Genomic DNA, 21,537 nt, shown 5'->3' with positions numbered 1-21,537 from the left:
ACCTGCGTAGTGCCTATAACCTGATCTGCATCAAAGAAGGAGAGGAGTGGAAGACCGCCTTCGTTACAGCGACCGGCCACTACGAATACCTAGTTATGCCATTTGGCCTCTGCAAAAGCCCCGCAGTTATCCAACGATTCATCACCGATGTACTGAGGGACATGCTAGGCCGCTGGGTCTTCGTTTATCTGGATGACATACTCATATACTCTCGCACTGCCGAAGAACACACCCAGCACGTTCGGGCCGTCCTGTCCCATCTCCTGGACCACAACCTATATTGTAAACTGGAGAAGTGTGCCTTTCACCAGGAGTCCACCTCCTTCCTGGGTTTCACTATCTCCTCCCAGGGTCTGAGTATGGATCCTCAAAAGGTTCAGGCTGTAGCACAGTGGCCACTACCCACGACCCTGAAACAGGTGCAGAGCTTTTTGGGCTTCTCAAACTTCTACCGCAGATTCATACGCAACTTCAGTTCCCTCGCAGCACCTCTAACCTCCCTCACCAAAGCAACCAACCAGCTCGCCGCTTCTGTCTTTCGCCGGAGGCCACCTGAGCCTTCCATGATCTGGTCCGTCTCTTTGTGAGTGAACCCATCCTCCTCCACCCGGACCTGGCCCACCCCTTCATTGTGGAGGTGGATGCCTCCGAGGTAGGAGCGGGAGCCATCCTATCGCAACGAGGCCCAGACTCCAAACTCCACCCCTGCGCGTACTTTTCCCAGAAGTTCTCCCCTACACAACAGAACTATGGGGTCGGCGACCGAGAGCTGCTGGCAATAAAATGGGCTCTGGAGGAGTGGTGGCAATGGCTCTTAAGAACCACCGACCCTTTTCTCATCTGGACCGACCATCAGAACCTGATACATCTTCAGACTGCCCGCCAACTCAACCCTCGCCAGGCTCAGTGGGCCTTCTTCTTCGAGCCCTACAGCTTCCACATTGCCTACCAACCCGGCTCCAAGAGCCTCAAGGCGGACACCCTCTCTCGGCGTTACACGCAAGATCCAAGCCCTCCGGAGCCTTTGACCATCCTGCTGGCCCAATGGTTCTTGGCCTCCCTCCAATAGCCTCTGGAACAATCCATCCGGGCTGCCCTCCCTGCTGATCAGGCACCCCCAGAGACTCCCCGAACCGCCTCTACGTTCCGGCCATCTGCCGACGGGAGGCCCTGATGTGGGGGCATTGTTCACAGCTCGCTGGACATCAAGGACAAGCTCGCACCCTCCAGTTTCTCCGTCAGGCTCTATAGTGGCCTTCTATGAGGAAGGATGTGCATGAGTTCACTGCTGCATGTGATGTATGCGCCCGGTCCAAGTCGTCCACCCAACCTGGCGCCGGGGACTTGCAACTGCTCCCCATGCCCAAGCGGCCGTGGTCACACATCGGCCTGGATTTCATCACGGGACTTCCCGCCGTCGATCACCTGGACACTATCCTCACCATCACCGACCGGTTCTTGAAGGCCGTGCATCTAGTGGCCTTGACCGGACTCCCCACTGCCAGGAGAACGGCCGTACTGCTCCTCAAACAGGTGGTACGGCTCCATGGTTTCCCCCGGGACGTGGTATCCAACCGAGAACCCAGTTCGTCTCGCGCTACTGTAGAGCCTTCTGTCGTCTGGTCGGCGCTTCAACCAGCCTATCCTCCGGGTACCATCCGCACACGGACGGTCAGACAGAATGGGCAAACCAGCAGCTTGGACGCTACTTTAGCTGCTTCACCTCGTCCCAATCATCCACCTGGCCCTGCTACCTCCTGTGGGCGGAACTGTCCCACAACCTCCATACCTCCTTTGCCACGGGTCTTTCTCCCTTTGAGACGTGTTATGGGTACCAGCCCCCTCTGTTCGGCCACCAGGTCCCTGAGGTGGAAGTCTCTGCTGCTCAGACTCTGGTCCGCCGCTGTCGTCTCGCCTGGATCCGGGCCCGTGCGGCCAACACCCGGACCAACACAGAGTACTCCCGTCAACATCGCCGCTGCCACCGGCCAGGCCCCATCTTCCAGCCTGGTGACCAGGTGTGACTCTCCTCCACTAATCTGAAGATGTCGGAAAGCCCGCCCCCCGCTTCCTGGGGCAGTCCATAGGGTCATCAATCCGGTCACTTACTGGCTGCGCCTTCCGGCCACTCTCAGGATTCACCCGGTCTTCCATGTCTCCCAGCTCAAGCCGGTGGTCTCCTTTCCTCTCCACCCTCCTCTGGCCCGGGTGCCTCCTGGGTTGATGAGGATCATGTGTACACTGTCCGGCAGGATTCTGGATGCCCGCCGCCGAGGACATGGTTTGCAGTACCTGGTGGACTGGGCGGGTTACGGTCCGGAAGAGCGCTCTTGGGAACCCACTCGCTTGTTTCTGGACCCGGCCCTGTTGACTGATTTCTGGGCCCGCCGCCCTGGGACTTCTGGGGCCGTCCCTCGTGGGGGTGGGGTGGGGGGGTGGGTCCTGTCACAAACTCCTCCTCCTGATCACCCCCTACGGACTTAACTGGCAGAGCACTACACTACCCAGCATCCCTTCACTGACGCTGCTCGACAATGTCATCACGCTGACTCTATTTACGGAAGTGCCACCGCTGAGTTATCACTCAGTCATCGTTCATGCCAGACATCGAACCGAGTTCTCAGGCTCACCAGCCCTCAAACCAGGAAAGAGATCTTTTCTTGCTGCCTACCACCAGTAAGTCAGCTTCCTTGTTTATCCGGAACTGCCGCTCAGTCTCGACTCTTTCCGAGCACTGCGTCGCCGTTCCCAGATTAAAGCCGCGTGCTCTGTTCAACCCAATGCCAGCCACTCCGCGTCTGGATCACACAGCCACGCTACAAGCAATCTCCGCTACGCATCAGCTCAGCCAATCTACCCTGACAATTACTGTCTCTAAAGCTAAAGCTGAGGAGGTGGAGCAGGTTGTCCAGTAATCAGCAGGTTGCAGGTTTGATCCTGGCTCCGACCAGAGAATGCTACTTTGAGCAAGACACTTAACCCACCTTGCCTGCTGGTGGTGGTCGGAGGGACCGGTGGCGCCTGTGTACGGTAGGCCTCGCCTCTGTCAGTGCGCTCCAAGGCAGCTGTAGCTACATTGTAGCTCATCCCCACCCGTGTGTGAATGTGTGTGTGAATGGGGGGTTGTAGAACCCTAAGAAGGTGCTATACAAATACAGGCCATTTACCTTCAGTTCTAATAAATAAAAACACAGAAGGATGGACAGGTAGATAGGTAGATTATTGTTATTATTGTTAATCTAGACACAGTTTTAAGAACTAAAATCACAAAGTAGTGTGCATATTGTAGAGCAGACACTATTGATAATAAGATTTTTTAACCCTAATTAACGCCGTTGACACTAAGGTTACAGTTGTCATATCATTATCGCCACTCGAAAATGTTTAAAAATGGGGCAATTTTGTTGGATTACTGTTTTTGCTGAGCCTGTTTTACAGTTTTGAGAAAATCTCTATCCTGTTTTAAATAAAGTGGAAAATTGCACCCAATCACTTCCCTGGAGAATCCTGTTAGATTGCATTTTGTCATCGTGGTGAAAAATCAGCTTATCATCTGAATAATTCCCAACTAAATGCAAACAGGGGAAAAAGCTATGTTGTGGTTTTGATGAGAAAAAAATAACAGAATTTTCCATAAGAGAAATCAGATGTGGAGAGAATAAGTAGGAGAGCTGAGAGGGGCCATTAGAGGCGTTTAGACATCAGTAAAGCAACAAAGGGTTAACCTGTCTCTTACTGTGCCCAACAACTCTTTCACACACTCTGAGAAATTAATAAGAGAAATTAGCAAAGCAATTACCACTTTTAATTGGTCTAATTCTTCTGCTCCTGTCACAGTTGCATCCAGAGGTAGTTTAAAGCCTCCCCGTGCACGTCTTCTTCACCCTTTTCACAAACGCTGTTATTAATTTCTGGGAGCCTCTTTTAGCCTTTGACATCTGAACCATTGAGGGTGAACCGCTGTCAGCGTCTCCTCGATTATTATCTTGTTGGTATCTCTCTCACACTTGTGGAAATGCACTGCAGCCTCTTTCCATGTGGTGAATCTTATTTTTATCTGCTGTCTTAAAGGAAGAAAACCAGTTCACGGGGGAAACTGATGCTATTTATAAAAGAGATTTAATGTCTAAAATCTTCTGGACAAACAGTCAAGTGAGTAAAAATCTGCTTTAATCTCTTTTCTATAAGAAAAACTATTCGGATTATTCATTTTCTATCTAAAAAGATTCTATTAATGGCCTTTGCTGCTCAAGCTTGCTGGTAGAGAGTTTTTTAGAAATGAAAATTCAGTTAATTTTCTGTTTAAAATGTATGTACTGGAGTTCTGTTTTATGCGCATAAACTAGTGTTAGCCTTAGATATAAGAATTAGTAGCTATTTCAAAGCTGTTGACTCACTAGCGATCAAATCTATAACCAATTCAGTGCCTGCAAGGCAAGAATCTGGTATAAATAACCCACTTTTATTTCAATTAGCACCATTTTTATTGCAAATATACTGAATCAAATATCCCTGACAGATACAAAGAGTTTAAAAGTCCTTTGTAACACATTTAACTTCTAGGATGTACAAATCAGTTCAATTGTTTGCCTTCTTTCTACATTTTAAAAGAATGTTGGATTTAAACTGAACCTTATAAGATCCTTAAAACATCCTGGAGTCCTGGAGGAGTCTGCTGAAGATAACTGAACTTGAGTTTTGAAGATATTTTGTTTTTCATCCGCATTTTATTATTAGTTCTTGTTCTCTGACAAAAAAAACAGACAAATTAAAAAGAAATAAAGCTGAGTTCTCGTTTTATCAATAAAAAATCTGGTTCTTTTATCATTGAAGGTTTTTACATTGAAATCCATGTGGATTTTTAGTATTTCTGTGAAAATACATATTATATGCTTTATGTCTGTAACAACAATTCTGGCACACTGAGATTTTTTAGTGCAGGTTTATTAGCATTGCAGACTCTTTGTCATGACACTGTTTTTAACACCAGTTTTCAGTTTGGAATGTATTTCTTTTATTATCTCAGAACAATTTTTTTAAGTGTATTTCATCTCTTTAGCTCAATGTTGCTGAGTTTGGCCTTGCAGCTGTAGAGAATGAGAAGGATTTTCAGGTAGTAAAAGAAAGAATACAGCTCAGAAGCTCAGAGGTCAGAATGGGGTCAGTTTTATAATCACACCATCAGAAAGATGACGGGTGTTTTAAAAGTTTTGTCCAGCCATGCCTGTCTCCTCTGCTCTCAGGGCTGGTTATCTGGTCGAGTAGTTGCTTACATTGAGCTATTTTTTTGCAAGGCATCTCCAAAAATGGAGATTTAGGGTCTAGTGTCACGTTTCTGGTGCTGCTGCGACAGGAGCACTAAAACCTGACAGAACACTGGTGACATGATAAGATTGGGCTGAATGTTTGATTTGTTTTGTACTGAGACATTTAAAAATGTCACATGAGCTCATGAAAAAAGATTAATGGCTCCCCTTTTTGGTTTGGCCTGCTTAAAATAATCTAAAATATTGATAAACTAAAACTATAATTAGAAAAATTAGAATGGATATTTATTTAGAAACTTTTTACAGATTCTGGTCATCAGAAAACCTGAAAAGTGCTAATTTAATTATTTAATATTTGAACTTTTATTTCAGTGATGACAAATTCATCCAATAATTATTCGTCCATCCATCCTTCATCTATCTGTACATCCATTCATATATCCATCCATCCATCTTTCATCTATCAATAATCATCCATCCTATCGATCCATCCTACCTTCATCTATTCGTACACCCATCCATCTATCCATCCATCTAATTTACCATCCATCCATCCATCTAATTATCCATCCATCCATCCATCCATCCATCTAATTTACCATCCATCCATACATCCATCTATCCATTCATCCGTCTATCATCCATCTATCAATCCATTCATCTATCTTTCCATTTATCCATTCATCCATCCTTCATCCATCCATCCATCCATCCATCCATCCATCCATCTATGTATCCATTCATCCATCCTCCATCCATCTATCCATCTATCCATGTATCCATTCACCCATCCTTCATTCATCCAATCATCCATCCATCCTTCATCCATCCATTCATCCGTCTATCATCCATATATCCATCCATTCATCCATCTTTCCTTTTATCCATTCATCCATCCTTCATCCATCTATCCGTCAATCCATGTATCCATTCACCCATCCTTCATTCATCCATTCATCCATTCATCCATCCTTCATCCATTCATCCATCCTTTATCCATCCATCCATCCATCTATCCATCAGTCCATCCATCCATCCATCCATCCATCCATCCATCCATCCATCCATCATCACGGTCAATCATACTATTCATTGTCAATCTGTACAGCAATAAGAGAAAATATTTTGATCTCATTTTGTTCTTTCTAGGAGAAAATCAGCTGTTCTGAGAGAAGAACAAAATAACATCCTTCTCTTGGTCCTGGGTTGGTTCTGAGACCTCCACCCAACCAGCTGTGCCTGATGAACCTGAAGGGAGGGGCCCAGAAAGGATCTATTTACCATCAAGTAGTTAGTCTCAAAGTTCTCAAAATTATATCTAATCTACAAGTCGATCATAATGTTCTGCTGTCTAGTTCTTTTGGGTTATATTCATATTCATGGAGAGGGATGATAAAGAAGAAGCTGCATTCTCACAGAGGTCTGTCTGTTCTTGTGAATCATTTGAACTCCAAGATATTTGGCCTTCTTTCACATGATGGGAGCAAACTACGCCTCCTCAGCAGAGACACAAGCACTTATTAAGCACCTCAATGCAATTATGTCACAAAGAACAGAACGTCAATCGATGCATGTTGTTCATAAAAATAGAGACATTCAACAGCACAGACAAGACGCAGCATTAAAGAAGTCATATGGTGTTTGTGTTTTATTTCTATGTCTTTTGTGTGCTGTTCTCATTCTTTTGCATGTAAATGGTCAACTGTCAGATCCAGTTTGTCACACGAATGCTTCTGCATGAAACACGTTTGTTGGATTCCTGCTTATTTTTGTCAAGCACACTGGAAAGAATCAGTAGATGTCTTGTTTATTTACAAAAAATCAGCTGATTGATCACATTAAAACGTGTCTTTCAATGCTAAAACAAACAGTTTGGAACATAAGGGGACGAATGTAAGCAGTAAGGTATGCAGACACTGGTGCCATTATTTTATGCAAAGTTTAAGAGTGTTCTCAATTTTTTTGTGTAAGGTCTGCAGGTTGTGAACATTCAGAGATGTGATTGGTGTCTGGAAACCATCTTGAACGCTTCTCAACTGATTCTCTATTTAGTTTTTGTGAGTCTGAAATTGCAAGAAGCTTGAGAGAATCTTGGGAGTGATTGCCAAGTTGAGACATAATCCAGACACCTTGTTAATAAATTGGGAAGAGAACACTTGTATTTGGTTTGCAATTACAATAAATCCACCAAAAACCCCAGTGCAGTTATATTCTTACTGTCAAAACTCAGAAATCATAGAACATGTCAAACTCGATCGGCCACAAGAATGAAACTGTAACCGTGATCTCCAAAGTGTCCTGATACATTCACCTGCTGTTACTCAACAGTACTTATTAGTGATCCATTGATCTGATTGATCCCCAAGTCCTCCACCTGCGATGGAGTCGCTAAATATTTTTTACACGGGGGGGGGGGGGGGGGGGGGGGGGGGGAAACACAAGCATCTGTTGCCCCAGATAGCTTTGACTTATTCGACTTTTCCTGACACAGAAAGATGGGCACCTGCTTTGAAGCCTCTCGGATAGGTTAACCCCGGCCCACGGTGGTGACTCCCACTGGGGCCGCTCACAGAATGTCCTGCCTTGATGGGCTGATGGGAATCAGTGGAAATCAATAAGCAATGATAGACTTCTGCTGTCCACTCAGCTAATCCGGTTAGTGATAGCTGTGGATTTAATCGAATGGTTGCACAGTCTACAGACACTCACAGATGAGTGTGTGCACGCACACACACACACACCTAAGTACACTTAACCTCATAACAGTCTCATGGATAAGATCTGTAGATCTTCCACACACTCACTCTGCCGTTGAGACAAGCAGCAATTTGATAGACGGTTCCCTCGGCGGGCGGGGGGGAAACAATTTATTAAATCCTTTGCTCGTGGTCCAACTTGGAATGGTTTGCAGAAACATTTTCATTTGAGCAGAAGACGCAGAATAAAGACACGTTCTGTCATCGTGATCGCTCGATAAAGGATCTCTTTTTGATATGGAGATCTGCACAATGCATGGCGGCGTATGGAAAGGAGAGCAGGAACGGACTTCCTTTGAAAAAGACGATCTCTCCACATGTATACATATCAAAGTGACATAAACCCTGATAACTACTCTCAATACATGAGCCACACATCCGTCGCAAAGTATTTCTGGGTTAATACCTCAACTCCCCCCCACGGCTCCCTCCCTTCCTCCCGTGTTTGAAAAGACATTATAAAAGCAGCCCCCGGTGGCACATGTTTAAAGGTACATTAAGAGAGCACATCAATTGTAGATGACATAATCCGCAGTCCTCTTTTCAGTCACACTCTCTCTCTCTTCCTTAATCTCTCCATTCTTGACCCCCCCCCCCCCCCCCCCCCGTCTTCTAAGAGGCTGAAAGCTCCCTTCATCTTCTCTTCAAGCTAGCAGAGAAACCACGAGAAGACGACGTGTTACTGAAGTCTGATTAAATTAACACTCTGATGCAGATTTCTTGCCTTTTCCTCACTCCTCTCGGCTCCTCCGACTGAGTGCAGTCTTTGAAAACAAGACGTGCTTGTGAGGATAAAGGGTTTCCACGTGTGTGGTGAGGTTTTAATTGAAATTGGTCCACGTTGTTGGTAAGATCCATAACACGAGATGCAAATGTCTGTAGGTTAGTGTGATGAATTAATAAATATGTGAAAAGGGGATCTCATAAATGACTGGAGTGCTTTTTTCTGCTTTAAATAACATAATTTGTTAGAAGCACTTTCATTTTCTTTTCGTCCAGCTAACAAGAGGTTTACATAACTCCTGCAAGTGCTGATCGTCACACAGGAGCTTCTCACTGCTCCTGGTCTCTCTACTAATGCCAAAGTGTTCAGAGAGATTTGTGACTTCCTGTGATGCACGTAAGTTAAACTAAAGTCAAGAAAAGTTAACTTTGTTTAGGAGGGCAAACAGGCCGTCTCCTTACTGCACAAGTGGACTGGACTCCTGCTCAGACACTGATTAAATTCTGTCCATTTTAAGCTAATTAATCATTTCCATTGTTTGCATAAGAAAGATGCTGAGCAGACTTTCCAATTGCGGTGCTGGGCTTCTTGAAAGATAAAGATTAAAATTTGAGACAGATATTTAACTGTTTCCAATCAAATATCGACTGAGAAGATGACATTAGAAGGCGAACTGGCTATAAAATACCTGAAATGGGATGGATTTTCTCCAGTAGTGTAGAACAATCAAGCAGATCTGGAAAACGGTGACAAACCAGACCGAGCAAACCAAACTTTGCCTCCAAGAATTTCAACGCATCTTCCTGGATCACATTTGATCCTAATTCTTCAGAGGGAAAAAAGACACCATATGGAAATTGTGCGATTTTATTACTTTTACCCATTCAGCGTCTGAACTGGTGCCATTGTCCTGCTTCTTCTTCATTGACCCCATCCCGCCTCTGCCCATCTGCTCCAACAAGGTGATGTTTATCTCCAGCAAGAGGAAATTAAAGCCTTGCTTCATGAGCAGCAGATATGCAAATGTCGTGCAGTGTAAATAGATTGCAGCGCTTCCACGATGCAAGGTGTGCGTTGGCCTCTGATGATTTGAGGAATTAACAAACACACACTTGTGGTTTCCTTAAGCAAAATGGACTTTGAGATATTAAATAAAAACAAATAAATATAGGGAGGATAAAGAATTAATAGGGGAGCTAATTTTTTAAGCCAGAATGTTTATTCCGCTGGTCCATATGTGCAGATATGGTTTAATAACCTGTTCAACCACAGGTGGAAGCTTATCTGAAGCTCTGACAAGCATGCGCACACACACACGCACACGCACACACACACACACACAAACGCATGCACACACACACACAGAGAAAGAGAGAGAGAGAGAGAGAGAGAGAGAGAGAGAGAGAGAGAGGATGATGGAGATGTTTTTTCTTGAACTCCCCAAAATTGGAAAGTAATAGTAGCCATGCAAAAAAACTGAAAAAAAGAGGAAAGCCCTGCAGTTGTGGAGTATGTAATTTTGATATGCATTAGTGGTATTGTCAGGCGGGGTGTATGGGATGTTTCCTTGTGTGATTGCAGGTCTGGCTTGTATTGTGGGAGGGAAGCAGACGAGAGAAGATAGTATTAAACCTGTCCTTGCCATTCCAATCTGTCTGCATGTTTCTCTTTATCATTCTGCAGTTTCTATCCACTTACGCTATAATTAAGTTTCCTGACCCCTGCCTTGCAGCCTTAACTAGGCATTGGGAAATATACAGCCGCTGCAGATCTTTTAGCCTGATGTGCTCCCTCCCTTCTACCCCTCCCGCCTCCTTCGTTTGTCTCCTTCCCGGCTTCTGAAAAAAATAAAAATGAATAAAACATATTTTTCACCCACTTTCACTTCCCTTTCTTGCTCCATAGCTTGTTAATGGGAAAAAAAGATGTATTAATCGAGTAATTATGCTGAATGTCTCTTTCTTTTTTTATTTTTCAGACTGTTTCAACAAATGTCCTCTTACATCACACCCCTACATCACAAACTTTATCATTCCACCTGATGACTGTGTGACCCGCCCCCCCTCCCAACATCCCTTCAACCTGATGATAAAGGGGGAGCAAATGCACAGAAAATAACCTCCAGCTTTTTTAGAAACACGAACAACAAACAGCCTAAGATCAGAGAACGACGCGCTGACACTGACATTCATCATGTAATAAAAAAAAAACCTCTTCAGTCATAATTAGTCTAATTAATTAAATCAGTGTTGGATGCCTATCTAAATACAGCGAACATCCAGCCTGCAGCACATACCCTCTGCCTATACGTTCCCGTGGTGAAACACACCCTGGTAGGATTAGAGCAGAAGAATAGAGGGATTATTATTTCATGACCTTTCAATCCGCTGCCTGTCAGGTTGAACCAAAGCCATATATGCTGCTGGAGGACTAATCTCCTTCTCCCTTTGTGTCCGCAAGGGATGTGTCATTTCTTTATCCGTTCTATCCAGATTTGCTCCATAAAATAAACTTCCTAGCCTGATTAGATAAGAAGCCATCTCCTTACCGGGATAAGGCTGCGGTGCCTCGTTTCCCTGGGCCCCTCCCAGCCGTATTTTGGGGGAGGGGGGTGTCATATAACTCAGACGGGGATGGGAACAGTCAGGAAATACCACTTTGTCTGTCTGGAAACAGGTGACAACAAAACGACAGTGACTCTGATTAGGAAACATCCAACCATCACCACGCTTTTCTCCCCTGCACAGCTTCCATCTCTCCAAAATTACACATTATAGACCCTCGCTAGGAAGTGTGAGATGCAAAACTCATATTTAAAGAAAACACACACAAAATTTAAAGCATCACTTACTAATATTATCATACCAGAGAGAGCTGTCCACCACATATCTTATCTTCTTTACTGTTTATTAGATTTAAATAATTTTTTTAAGCTTTAAAACACTTTTCATTAAACCACTCGATGAGATCTTGTATACAGAAGAAAATTGTTTTCAAGAAAGTTTGCTTTTAGATATATTGTCTTTTTTTACTCTAAAGAGACAACAAATGTCCAGCAAAAATAGCCCTACTTGAACTGAAGTTAGTATTCTTCAATATTATCATTTTTTCTTTATTCAAGTTGAAAAGTCTGCCAATGGGGTTGGATTGTTTGTTAGTTTAGAGAATTCTAGTTAAGTGTTTTTACAAAAAACAATAAAATTTTATTAAATTGAAGCATTTTTTAATTATTTCTTGTAGTGCTTTTATTGCAGATAAGATTTTGTTTCTTTTTCAATTAAAAATAAGATAAAATGTCTAAAACAAGGCTCTTTAACTTTCTTGAAGATCAGTTTTTGCAGTGTACACTCTAAAGAAAACAACACTGGCTAAACTTAAAAAATTGTTGTAACAATTTGCATTTAACTTCTTAAGTAATTCCAACTAAGCCATTATTGAGTAATTTCCATGAAACTTTTTTAGCTGGACTAACTCAATTAGTTCAGTTCAACCAACATGATTTGTTTTGTCTTTTAGAACCTAAATTTAGTTGAACCAACTCAATTTTTATATCAAAATTTTAGTGTTAAAATTGCTCAAATGACTATTTTTGTTGCTATAACTCATTTTTAAACTTTCCCTGTGCTTAAAAATGTCAGTGCAAATTGTTACAACAATTTCATTGAGTATTATGTTTATGTTTATGTTTATGTTTATGTATTTAGCAGACGCTTTTGTCCAAAGTGACTTACAAGTGATATTAGCAACATATTTCATTTAAGTCAGAATGACTTGGACATGACAACTCCAGTTTTACAGTCAAAAAAGTGTTTATTTAAACTTTTGTATTAATAACAATTTTTTTGCAATCAAGCACTAATATTGGAAGAAGGACATAGTTGCAGATGCGATCATTGCTAAAGCCCAGTCTAAAATATCCAGTGTCAGTGCAAAATGACAGCACAGTACAGAAACTATCTCATCAGCATCACTCAATCAACTAGTGAAAAATATACTTACTTAACTTACACTGTAATGTACTTTTGTACTACTGGAATAAATTTGAAGTGTAAACAGCGTGATGATCCGGAACATTTTAAAATGTGTGTTTCTGTGTGCTTCTAATATTTCTGTTAGCCCTTTCTTCTTCTCCAGCCCACCTTCCATGTTTATATTCTTACTCGTCTCACCTTTTCATTCACTGCCTTCTATTAAATGTGCTGTAACTGTACAGAACAAAGTGTAAAGAGCAAAACTTGCAAAGTGAATATGTACACACAACATTTCCTGCTGAATAATTGGACAGCTTAACTCTTCTCGTTTTTAGTACAGCAGTTTCCTTCTGACATAACCTGAGATATTAACTTTTACTAAACTTCAAGTCCATTCAGGGACGAAATTTTGATTTCAGAAGTGGGGGGGACACAGCAGGCTTGTGCGGATTTGGGGTGGGGGGTGTTATGTAAAGACCCCTTTTTTACGTCACGTGCTCATCTCAATAATTTTTCCATCCTCAATATATATATATATATATATATATATATATATATATATATATATATATATATATATATATATATATATATATATATACATATATATATATCAAAGTTAAAAAATGTACAACTCTATTATTATTTTTATTTATTATCATTATTGAAGTGCAGTTTTGGCTGTTGACAATGGATAGGCCATTGTATTTATTGTTTTGGGTCTTTTTTATTGTTTTTGGTGCAACATTTTCTAACAGGGAGTGAGATTCCTTTTTTATTTAATTTTTGTTTGTTATTTTTATTCATTTAGTAGTTCTGGTTCTGGACATTTCAATGTTAAATGAAGGTTTATTTGTTGCATTTTAAAGGGTGTACTTGCATTATTATGATATATTAACATTATATTAGTGGTTATTTTGGTCTAGATAATGTTGACAATGATATCGTTTATCATCAACAATTTGTTGGACAAAATATCGTCCAGCAAAATTTGTTACATTCCCAGGCCTAGTCAAAAGTATAAAAATTATTTATACATAAACGGTCCCTCCTGAGATCTGGCCGTTTGTTCATTTGCTGTGTTAGAGGACATGCTGAACTAATGTTTTACACATGATTATCACCCTAACATTTGAGTGTATAAAAACATATTAAATGTTTTTTCCCTTAAAAGTGTTTAAACAGTTGTTGCATTTCAACACACAAAAAATAAATGGAAAAAATAAGATAAATCTAATGAAAAGTGTACATCTTTGACATTAAGCTTAAAAAAATCTGTTGACAATGATGATACTGTTCATTTTTCAGAGCTTTTTAATGTGAACATATACATTGCAATAGATAAGTTTACAATAAAGTTAAATGATAAAAGTTTTGAAGTTACACTTCTACTACTACTACTACTAGTAATAATAATTATGATGATAATAGTAATAATAATAAAAAAATAATTATAATAATACGAATAAATTGTGTCTGAGGAGTCAGTTATGTGGAGGAGATGAGTTTGTAAAAGTTAGTTTTGAGTATGTTTGTGAAGGAGGAGGTGAGTCTGAGCTTAATGCAGGTCTGTCACATGTTCCAACTTAAGTTTTGACTTTGAAAGAAGTCTCTTATATCCACTTTTCGTTTTCTTGACATGCTGCCTCCTGGCTGTGCCTAACTATCAAAGACTCACAAATGAACACTTATTCAAATGTTATGTAATGGAAGCTGAGCTGAGCTCTGATATTACACAGCGTCTAGTTGACGATGTGACTCAGTACCGGTGTTCCCTAGCGGCTCCAAACTAGCAAAACAACGTGAGCACGTTCTGTTTACAACTTGAGTGACAGCAGCAACAGCCAATAATACGTTAGCAAGTATCAGCAGAGCCAATAGATTAGCTTTTGGGCGGGTCTAATAGGAAACCGGTTTCCGTTTCGGTCCTAGTGCTCAACCAAATCCATTTAATGGAGCGTAATATTGTTTTTGGACGGAAAAAAGTGCAGGGGACCAAAACTGCCTTTTGAAAAAGTGGGGGGGACATGTCCCACCCGTCCCGTCCCCCAAAATTACGTCCCAGAGTCCATTATAGGTGTAAACTTAGTGTACTTTAAGTAAACCTTAAAAACATTTAAACACAGTGTATTAACAAATGACATTTCCTGCTCAAATAGTAGACAATCTTCAGATATTTTAGAACAGCAGTTTAATTTTCAGAGACATTACTTTCGGGCTTGCTTTCAGGCTATCCAGCTCAAGAAATACCTTTTGAAACACTTCAAAGGTGTTTTTTAGTTCCTTTGGGTAGCTGAGATTGAGTGAGTAGATCAGTCCCATTAGCAAGGCACAGGCTCTGGGTACGTCTACTTCTTCCAGGACTTCTGTTCCCACCGTTCCAATCTGAGCGCTGGCTGGATCAGATGAGGCACCTCTGGTTACAATGATTTTCAACACTTCGTTGGTGAGATCCCGATCAACCTTGCATAAGTAGGTCAGAATTAAGATCAGAATCAAAAACACAAAAAAACAGTTAAAAACAAGACTTAACAAAAGTATAGCTTTTCGGTGTCAGATTTACCTACCGACTGCTCTTTAAAGAGCTTCTCCTCCTTTTCTCTGAGGTACACCACCAATCCATGGATTGAAACCTCTCTCCTCATTTCCACAGAATCATCCTGTGAATAAGATGACAAAAATATTAACGTATTCCTACAGTGGGGCAAAAAAGTATTTAGTCAGCCACCGATTGTGCAAGTTCTCCCACTTAAAATGATGACAGAGGTCAGTAATTTTCATCATAGGTACACTTCAACTGTGAGAGACAGAATGTGAAAAAAAAATTAATGAATTCACATGGCAGGATTTTAAAAGAATTTATTTGTGAATCAGGGTGGAAAATAAGTATTTGGTCACTTCAAACAAGGAAAATCTCTGGCTCTCACAAACCTGTAACGTCTTCTTTAAGAAGCTTTTCTGTGCTCGATCCACTTGTTACCTGTATTAATGGCACCTGTTTGAACTCATTATCTGTATAAAAGACGCCTGTCCACAGCCTCAAACAGTCAGACTCCAAACTCCACTATGGCCAAGACCAAAGAGCTTTCGAAGGACACCAGGAAAAGAATTGTAGACCTGCACCAGACTGGGAAGAGTGAATCTACAATAGGCAAGCAGCTTGGTGTGAAAAAATCAACCGTGGGAGCAATTATCAGAAAATGGAAGACATACAAGACCACTGATAATCTCCCTCGATCTGGGGCTCCACGCAAGATCTCATGCCATGGGGTCAAAATGATCATGAGAACGGCGAGCAAGAATCCCAGAACCACACGGGGGGACCTGGTGAATGACCTGCAGAGAGCTGGGACCACAGTAACAAAGGTCACCATCAGTAACACACTACAACGGCAGGGAATCAAATCCTGCAGTGTTCCGCTGCTGAAGCCAGTGCATGTCCAGGTCCGTTTGAAGTTTGCCAGAGAGCACATGGATGATACAGCAGAGGATTGGGAGAATGTCATGTGGTCAGATGAAACCAAAGTAGAACTTTTTGGTATAAACTCAACTCGTCGTGTTTGGAGGAAGAAGAATACTGAGTTGCATCCCAAGAACACCATACCTACTGTGAAGCATGGGGGTGGGAACATCATGCTTTGGGGCTGTTTTTCTGCTAAGGGGACAGGACGACTGATCCGTGTTAAGGACAGAATGAATGGGGCCATGTATCGCGAGATTTTGAGCCAAAACCTTCTTCCATCTGTGAGAGCTTTGAAGATGAAACGTGGCTGGGTCTTCCAACACGACAATGATCCCAAACACACCGCCCGGGCAACAAAGGAGTAGCTCCGTAAGAAGCATTTGAAAGTCCTGGAGTGGCCTAGCCAGTCTCCAGACCTCAACCCCATAGAAAATCTGTGGAGGGAGTTGAAAGTCCGTGTTGCTCGGCGACAGCTCCAAAACATCACTGCTCTCGATAAGATCTGCATGGAGGAATGGGCCAAAATACCAGCTACTGTGTGTGCAAACCTGGTAAAGACCTATAGTAATCGTTTGACCTCTGTTATTGCCAACAAAGGTTATGTTACAAAGTATTGAGTTGAATTTTTGTTATTGACCAAATACTTATTTTCCACCCTGATTTACAAATAAATTCTTTAAAAATCCTGTCATGTGAATTCATGGATTTTTTTTCACATTCTGTCTCTCACAGTTGAAGTGTACCTATGATGAAAATTAATGACCTCTGTCATCATTTTAAGTGGAGAACTTGCACAATCGGTGGCTGACTAAATACTTTTTTGCCCCACTGTATATGAGGAAGGGTTTCTAATCAGGGTTCTTTTCAAAATACTTAACCCCATTTCCATGACTGTATTTAAGTTGTTTAAAGGGGAGCTGCTGTTATTTGTAACCTGGACCTTATTTCTAGCATGCAAAACGTTCATTTACTCATCCAGACAACTTTGGTGCTATCTGAGTCCTCCGGGAGATTTTCCCCATAAGTGTATGGGGAATTTCCCTCTGGGATTAATAAAGTATTTTTGAATTGAATTGAATTGAATTTCCATATAATGAGATACCTGTAATAGGTAATGCAAATGGCCTCTAAATGAGGCATTATCTGACACAAAATGCCTTCATTTTACTAATGTTTTGATATAAATCGCTAGCGCTACTCACCTGATAGTTCAGAGCATTGATGTTATTATCCAGGATGTTTTACAGTTGTTCAGTACAACTAGCAGACGCTTAGCTGTCAGTAGCCAGCGCTTTCAGTGAAGTCATGGCCATGCGCCATCTTAGTTGTTGTATGAGCAGCATTTGTACATTTTCCTATAATTCCATAACCAACCATCACACGGCACAGAGTGAAAGTTCTGCTCAAACTACAACTAAGATGGTGCGCGATCGTGATGCCACTGAAAGCCCTGGCCACTAAAACAACCTATATGTATCTCAAAAAACTCAGACAGCACCAAAGTTGTCTGGATGAGTAAATTAACATTTTACATTTTAGAAATAATGTCCAAGTTGCAAAAAACTGCAGTTCCCCTATTAATAAGAGGCAATAATGAGGTTTTTGCTCCAGGAGGAGGAAGAGGAGAAAATCGCAGGAGAAGAGGAGCATGAGGACAGATGAAAAGGGAGAGACAGTAAAATGGAAGAAAATGGAGGAAGGGGCCAGGACAAGATGGAAGAGAAGAAGAGGAGGACAGGTAAAAGAGAGAGAGGTTTAGAGAAGCATGGAGAAGAGGAGGAAGAAGAAGAGTATAATGCAATAAGATTAAAAAGGAGATTAAGACATTATCATAAAACAGATTTGTTTATGACTTGTTTCAAGTGCAATTTCACAAATTTCAAGAAAAATCTGCCAGTGAAATAAGATTTTTTTCTTTGTTGCAAACCCTTGTTCCACTGACAGTTTTTTTCTGTTTGATCCAAGTGTTACATTAGCTTGAAATAAGTGAATCTAACTTGGAAACAAGTAAAAAACAACTTACTTTTAGGTAATGTCTCAATGTTTAGAGTACTGAGAGATTTTGACTAGAAAAATATTGAATATTCTCTGTTTGAGTTTGAGTTCTTGCAGTGAGGCATGAGAAAAAATGGGGGAAGGAGTAGAAGAGGAGTGAGGTAAAGGAAGAGGATTAGGGAAGCAGCCATCGCCATCGCCACTATCACAGATCTTGCTCTGTGAAAAATCCATAGTGATCCATCAGCTGCCTGCAGGGGGTGGTGCTTCCCGCAAATCTACATTCTGTAGAGTGCAGCTTCCTCCTTTTGGCGGTAAAGAGTCCTTGGAGCAAATATGGCCGCTGGAACCTTACGGCTATACCGGTAGTTTTGGGTACCGGTTCAGCTATGACACTAAGGAGCTGTGTCTAATCCATGATGTGGCTGAGAACGAACCTCTCAAGCCATATTTATCACATTCAGCGGTTCTGTCCTACAATGACTGGGCAGTGCTCAACCTCGCAGTTCCACGCAAGGTGTACAAAGATGATCGTGAGAGACCTCGTTCGGCTGTAAAACGCAACAGGCCGCAAGCTCTTCCATTGCTGGATGAAATCCAGAACGCCGTGATAGCTTTCAGCGCTTCATGGGAGGGGCTGGAGGAAGCAGTTGGGCAGTGGATTTTCAAGGCCTCGGTCCTGAAGGAGGATTGGAGCTCTTTTTTGTGCTGGAAAATGTGCACGTTGAATGCGGTATTTACCGCCTTTTACAGGTTGTACCTTTCGAGGCCTGGTGTGAGAAAATAGATGAAGTGGGGGATCGTATCACTTCACCTTTTCGTACCAGCCGCTTCTGGAAAGACATTCTGGAAAAAAAGCTGGAATTCTAAGCCCCGCCTCAGGAGAAGGAGAAGGAGCGACAGTCGCATCATCAAACCACGCCCCCCACCCAGCACTAGTTATAAAGAGGTTTCAGGTAGAAACCATTACATCCCAGACGATCTAGCGCATCAGCATGATGGGTTTCTAAACTCAGTCAACCCTTGATGAACTATGGACCACGGACAGCTTTTCCCTGCAACTGAGCTGGGTACTAGCGGCTTCATCACCACCGAGATACAACGGCAGTCCGCGGCCCACGTCGCCGCCACCACCATCATGCTTTCCGGAGGATAACTTCCCACGACTCCCCACAATCATGGAGGTTCCGGAGGCTGTCTCTGCTAACGTACCATTCCGACCCTGGATCGACGAGACTCCTGCGAGTCCTGATACTGCGCATCCTTCAGTGACATCAATCCCTGACCCGCCACTGGTTTCGCCTCAACCTGCTCGGGAGCAGGATGGTGTCCAACAGCAGCAGCAGCAGACCCTCGACATCCAGAGCACCGGTGAGGAGCCTCAATGTCTGCCTAACTGGGTGTTTTCAGAAGACAAGTTGGACCGAGTGAAGATGCGGCTTCTTCACTTGGTCAACATGGCGATCAAAGCTCACTTACCTACAATCTGCCACGGATGCAAGATCGATCACCCCAGTCAGCGGCAACACGAATGTCTTTACGGCAATCATTCTATCGGTGTGCGCGTGTGCAGCACGCGTACATTTTTTCCGTTTTTTAGTGGCTCGGGAGTCTACAGTGTGTGTCTCTGAGACCCGTTTTGTTTGCAAACGACATTTCTTTATATATATATATATATATTTTTTTTTTTTGTGTGTGTGTGTGTGTCCTGTCTGGCTGTGAAGCAAACAGCAAACAGAATTTATGTCTGAGATCTGGTAACAAGCCTTACAGATTTACTCTCAGGTGGAGCATCAAAGCGTCTTGCTTTAATGTCACGCCTGATACTTAAAACTTTATTGTTATTGTTTTTGAATGTTTTGTAATTCCGACCAGACACGGTGTCAGAGGTGAAAGAGAAAGGAAGATACAAAAGGTGTGTGTGTGTGTGTGTGTGGGTGGGTGGGTGGGTGGGGGGTGGGGGGTGGGGGTCCACAAAAATAAACAATAACGAACAAGAGTCTGCTTCTAGACCTGCAGAAAGAGAGAAGAAAACGAGCTAACCAGTAGGAAATATCAACTTTCCATAAAGTAGCTAAGGGTTACCAGAAATGTTTCTAGGTTGTTCGCTAGCTACTTTCAGAAAAAAGGTCAAAGAAGAGGATCAGAAAAGTTAGAAATAGCGACAAAGTTACTAGGAGGTACGCTCGATTTGTCACTAGGAGGTGTGCTCGATATGTAACTCGGAGTAAATCACGAGGGAGGAGCAAGTAACTGGCTCATTTTGTTTTTAATGATTGTTCAAAACTCAGATTGTAATTGTGATTAAAATTCCATTAATTGAGCAGCTCTACTGGAGGAGTGAAAAGTAATGAAAATGCGGGACTGCTCTGCACAAAGCAAAACAATCGCTGATTTTCCATGAAATCATAAACACATACAGCCACACAGAAAACCATCTATAGTGTTGCAAGGTAACGTTAGTGTTAGCATTTCCAGTGGCAAAGCCCTTGACTGCTGCGGCGGTTGAGGTTGATTCTCTTCATCCAGATCCGTAGGTTTTTGTGGGTCTGAGATAATTTCCAAAGATTCATTCGTTTCTGACTGAACACGTGGAAATTTGGGCAACAAAAACCGATCCATTTTACCACTAGCTCTACCTTTCACTCGTTCGCAAGTGGAAAATGAGGTAAAAGGTTAACATCAATTTCCTGTTTTGATTAAAGTTTTTACTATCTATATGATAATTTTCTGATTATTTTTGTTTTGTATGTTAAATATTATCACATCCACACGTTAAATTAAAATTAAATTGTAAAAAAATGATTAATCTAATATTTACCTGGGGGTGCTATGACTAATCCAGGGGTAGCTATAGCACCCCCTAGAAACAATATCTTGTTTTTAAGTCCTAATAACTAACCTCCTGAATCATTTCTTAGAGTGTAGAAACACTTAATGAGGTGCCTCTAAAGGTCACAGCCTGCAGGTGGCACTAGTGAGTGTCATCAACTGCTGGAGCAAAATCTTTGCAGAAGCTTATGAAGGAACAAATACGTCGATAAAAGAATTTAGACTCCGATTTTTTAAGAAAAAAAAGAACTCCTGTAAATATTTGGAGCTACTTACAAAAGATTTCTTGTAAATTGCAATCCAAGGGGGTGACCATGCCTAATCATGGCCCAGAGGCGGTATTGGTCCTTGCTCACTCCACAGCCTTTAAGATTTAAATGCTCTTGAAAAAAAATCCACAAGAAATGAAATAAATGCGTGCAGAAACAACATCACATCACGCTGTGCAACAATCAGCAGCAGGGTCGATTTTTCAGCAATTAAACATCACGAGCAACATAAGGTGGGCTGAGTGGAAGAAAAATAATAA

The 21,537-nt window shown here is 42.1% G+C and overlaps 1 protein-coding gene across 1 annotated transcript in view; it reads right to left on the bottom strand.

Moving 5' to 3' along the window:
• The window catches only part of LOC129164934 (uncharacterized), a 48,399-nt gene that overhangs the window by 17,652 nt on the left and 9,210 nt on the right, over window positions 1–21,537 (bottom strand). The window contains exons 2-4 of the mRNA XM_054746796.2: window positions 15,286–15,378; window positions 14,969–15,181; window positions 11,296–11,413 (exon numbers count right to left, since the gene is read on the bottom strand). Of these exons, the coding sequence (XP_054602771.1) occupies window positions 11,296–11,413; window positions 14,969–15,181; window positions 15,286–15,378 (424 nt within the window). The remainder of the gene's footprint in view (window positions 1–11,295; window positions 11,414–14,968; window positions 15,182–15,285; window positions 15,379–21,537) is intronic.

This window comes from Nothobranchius furzeri, chromosome 14, assembly GCF_043380555.1.
Source record: "Nothobranchius furzeri strain GRZ-AD chromosome 14, NfurGRZ-RIMD1, whole genome shotgun sequence".
NCBI lineage: Eukaryota > Metazoa > Chordata > Actinopteri > Cyprinodontiformes > Nothobranchiidae > Nothobranchius > Nothobranchius furzeri.
This window is presented reverse-complemented; position numbering and strand designations above follow the sequence as displayed.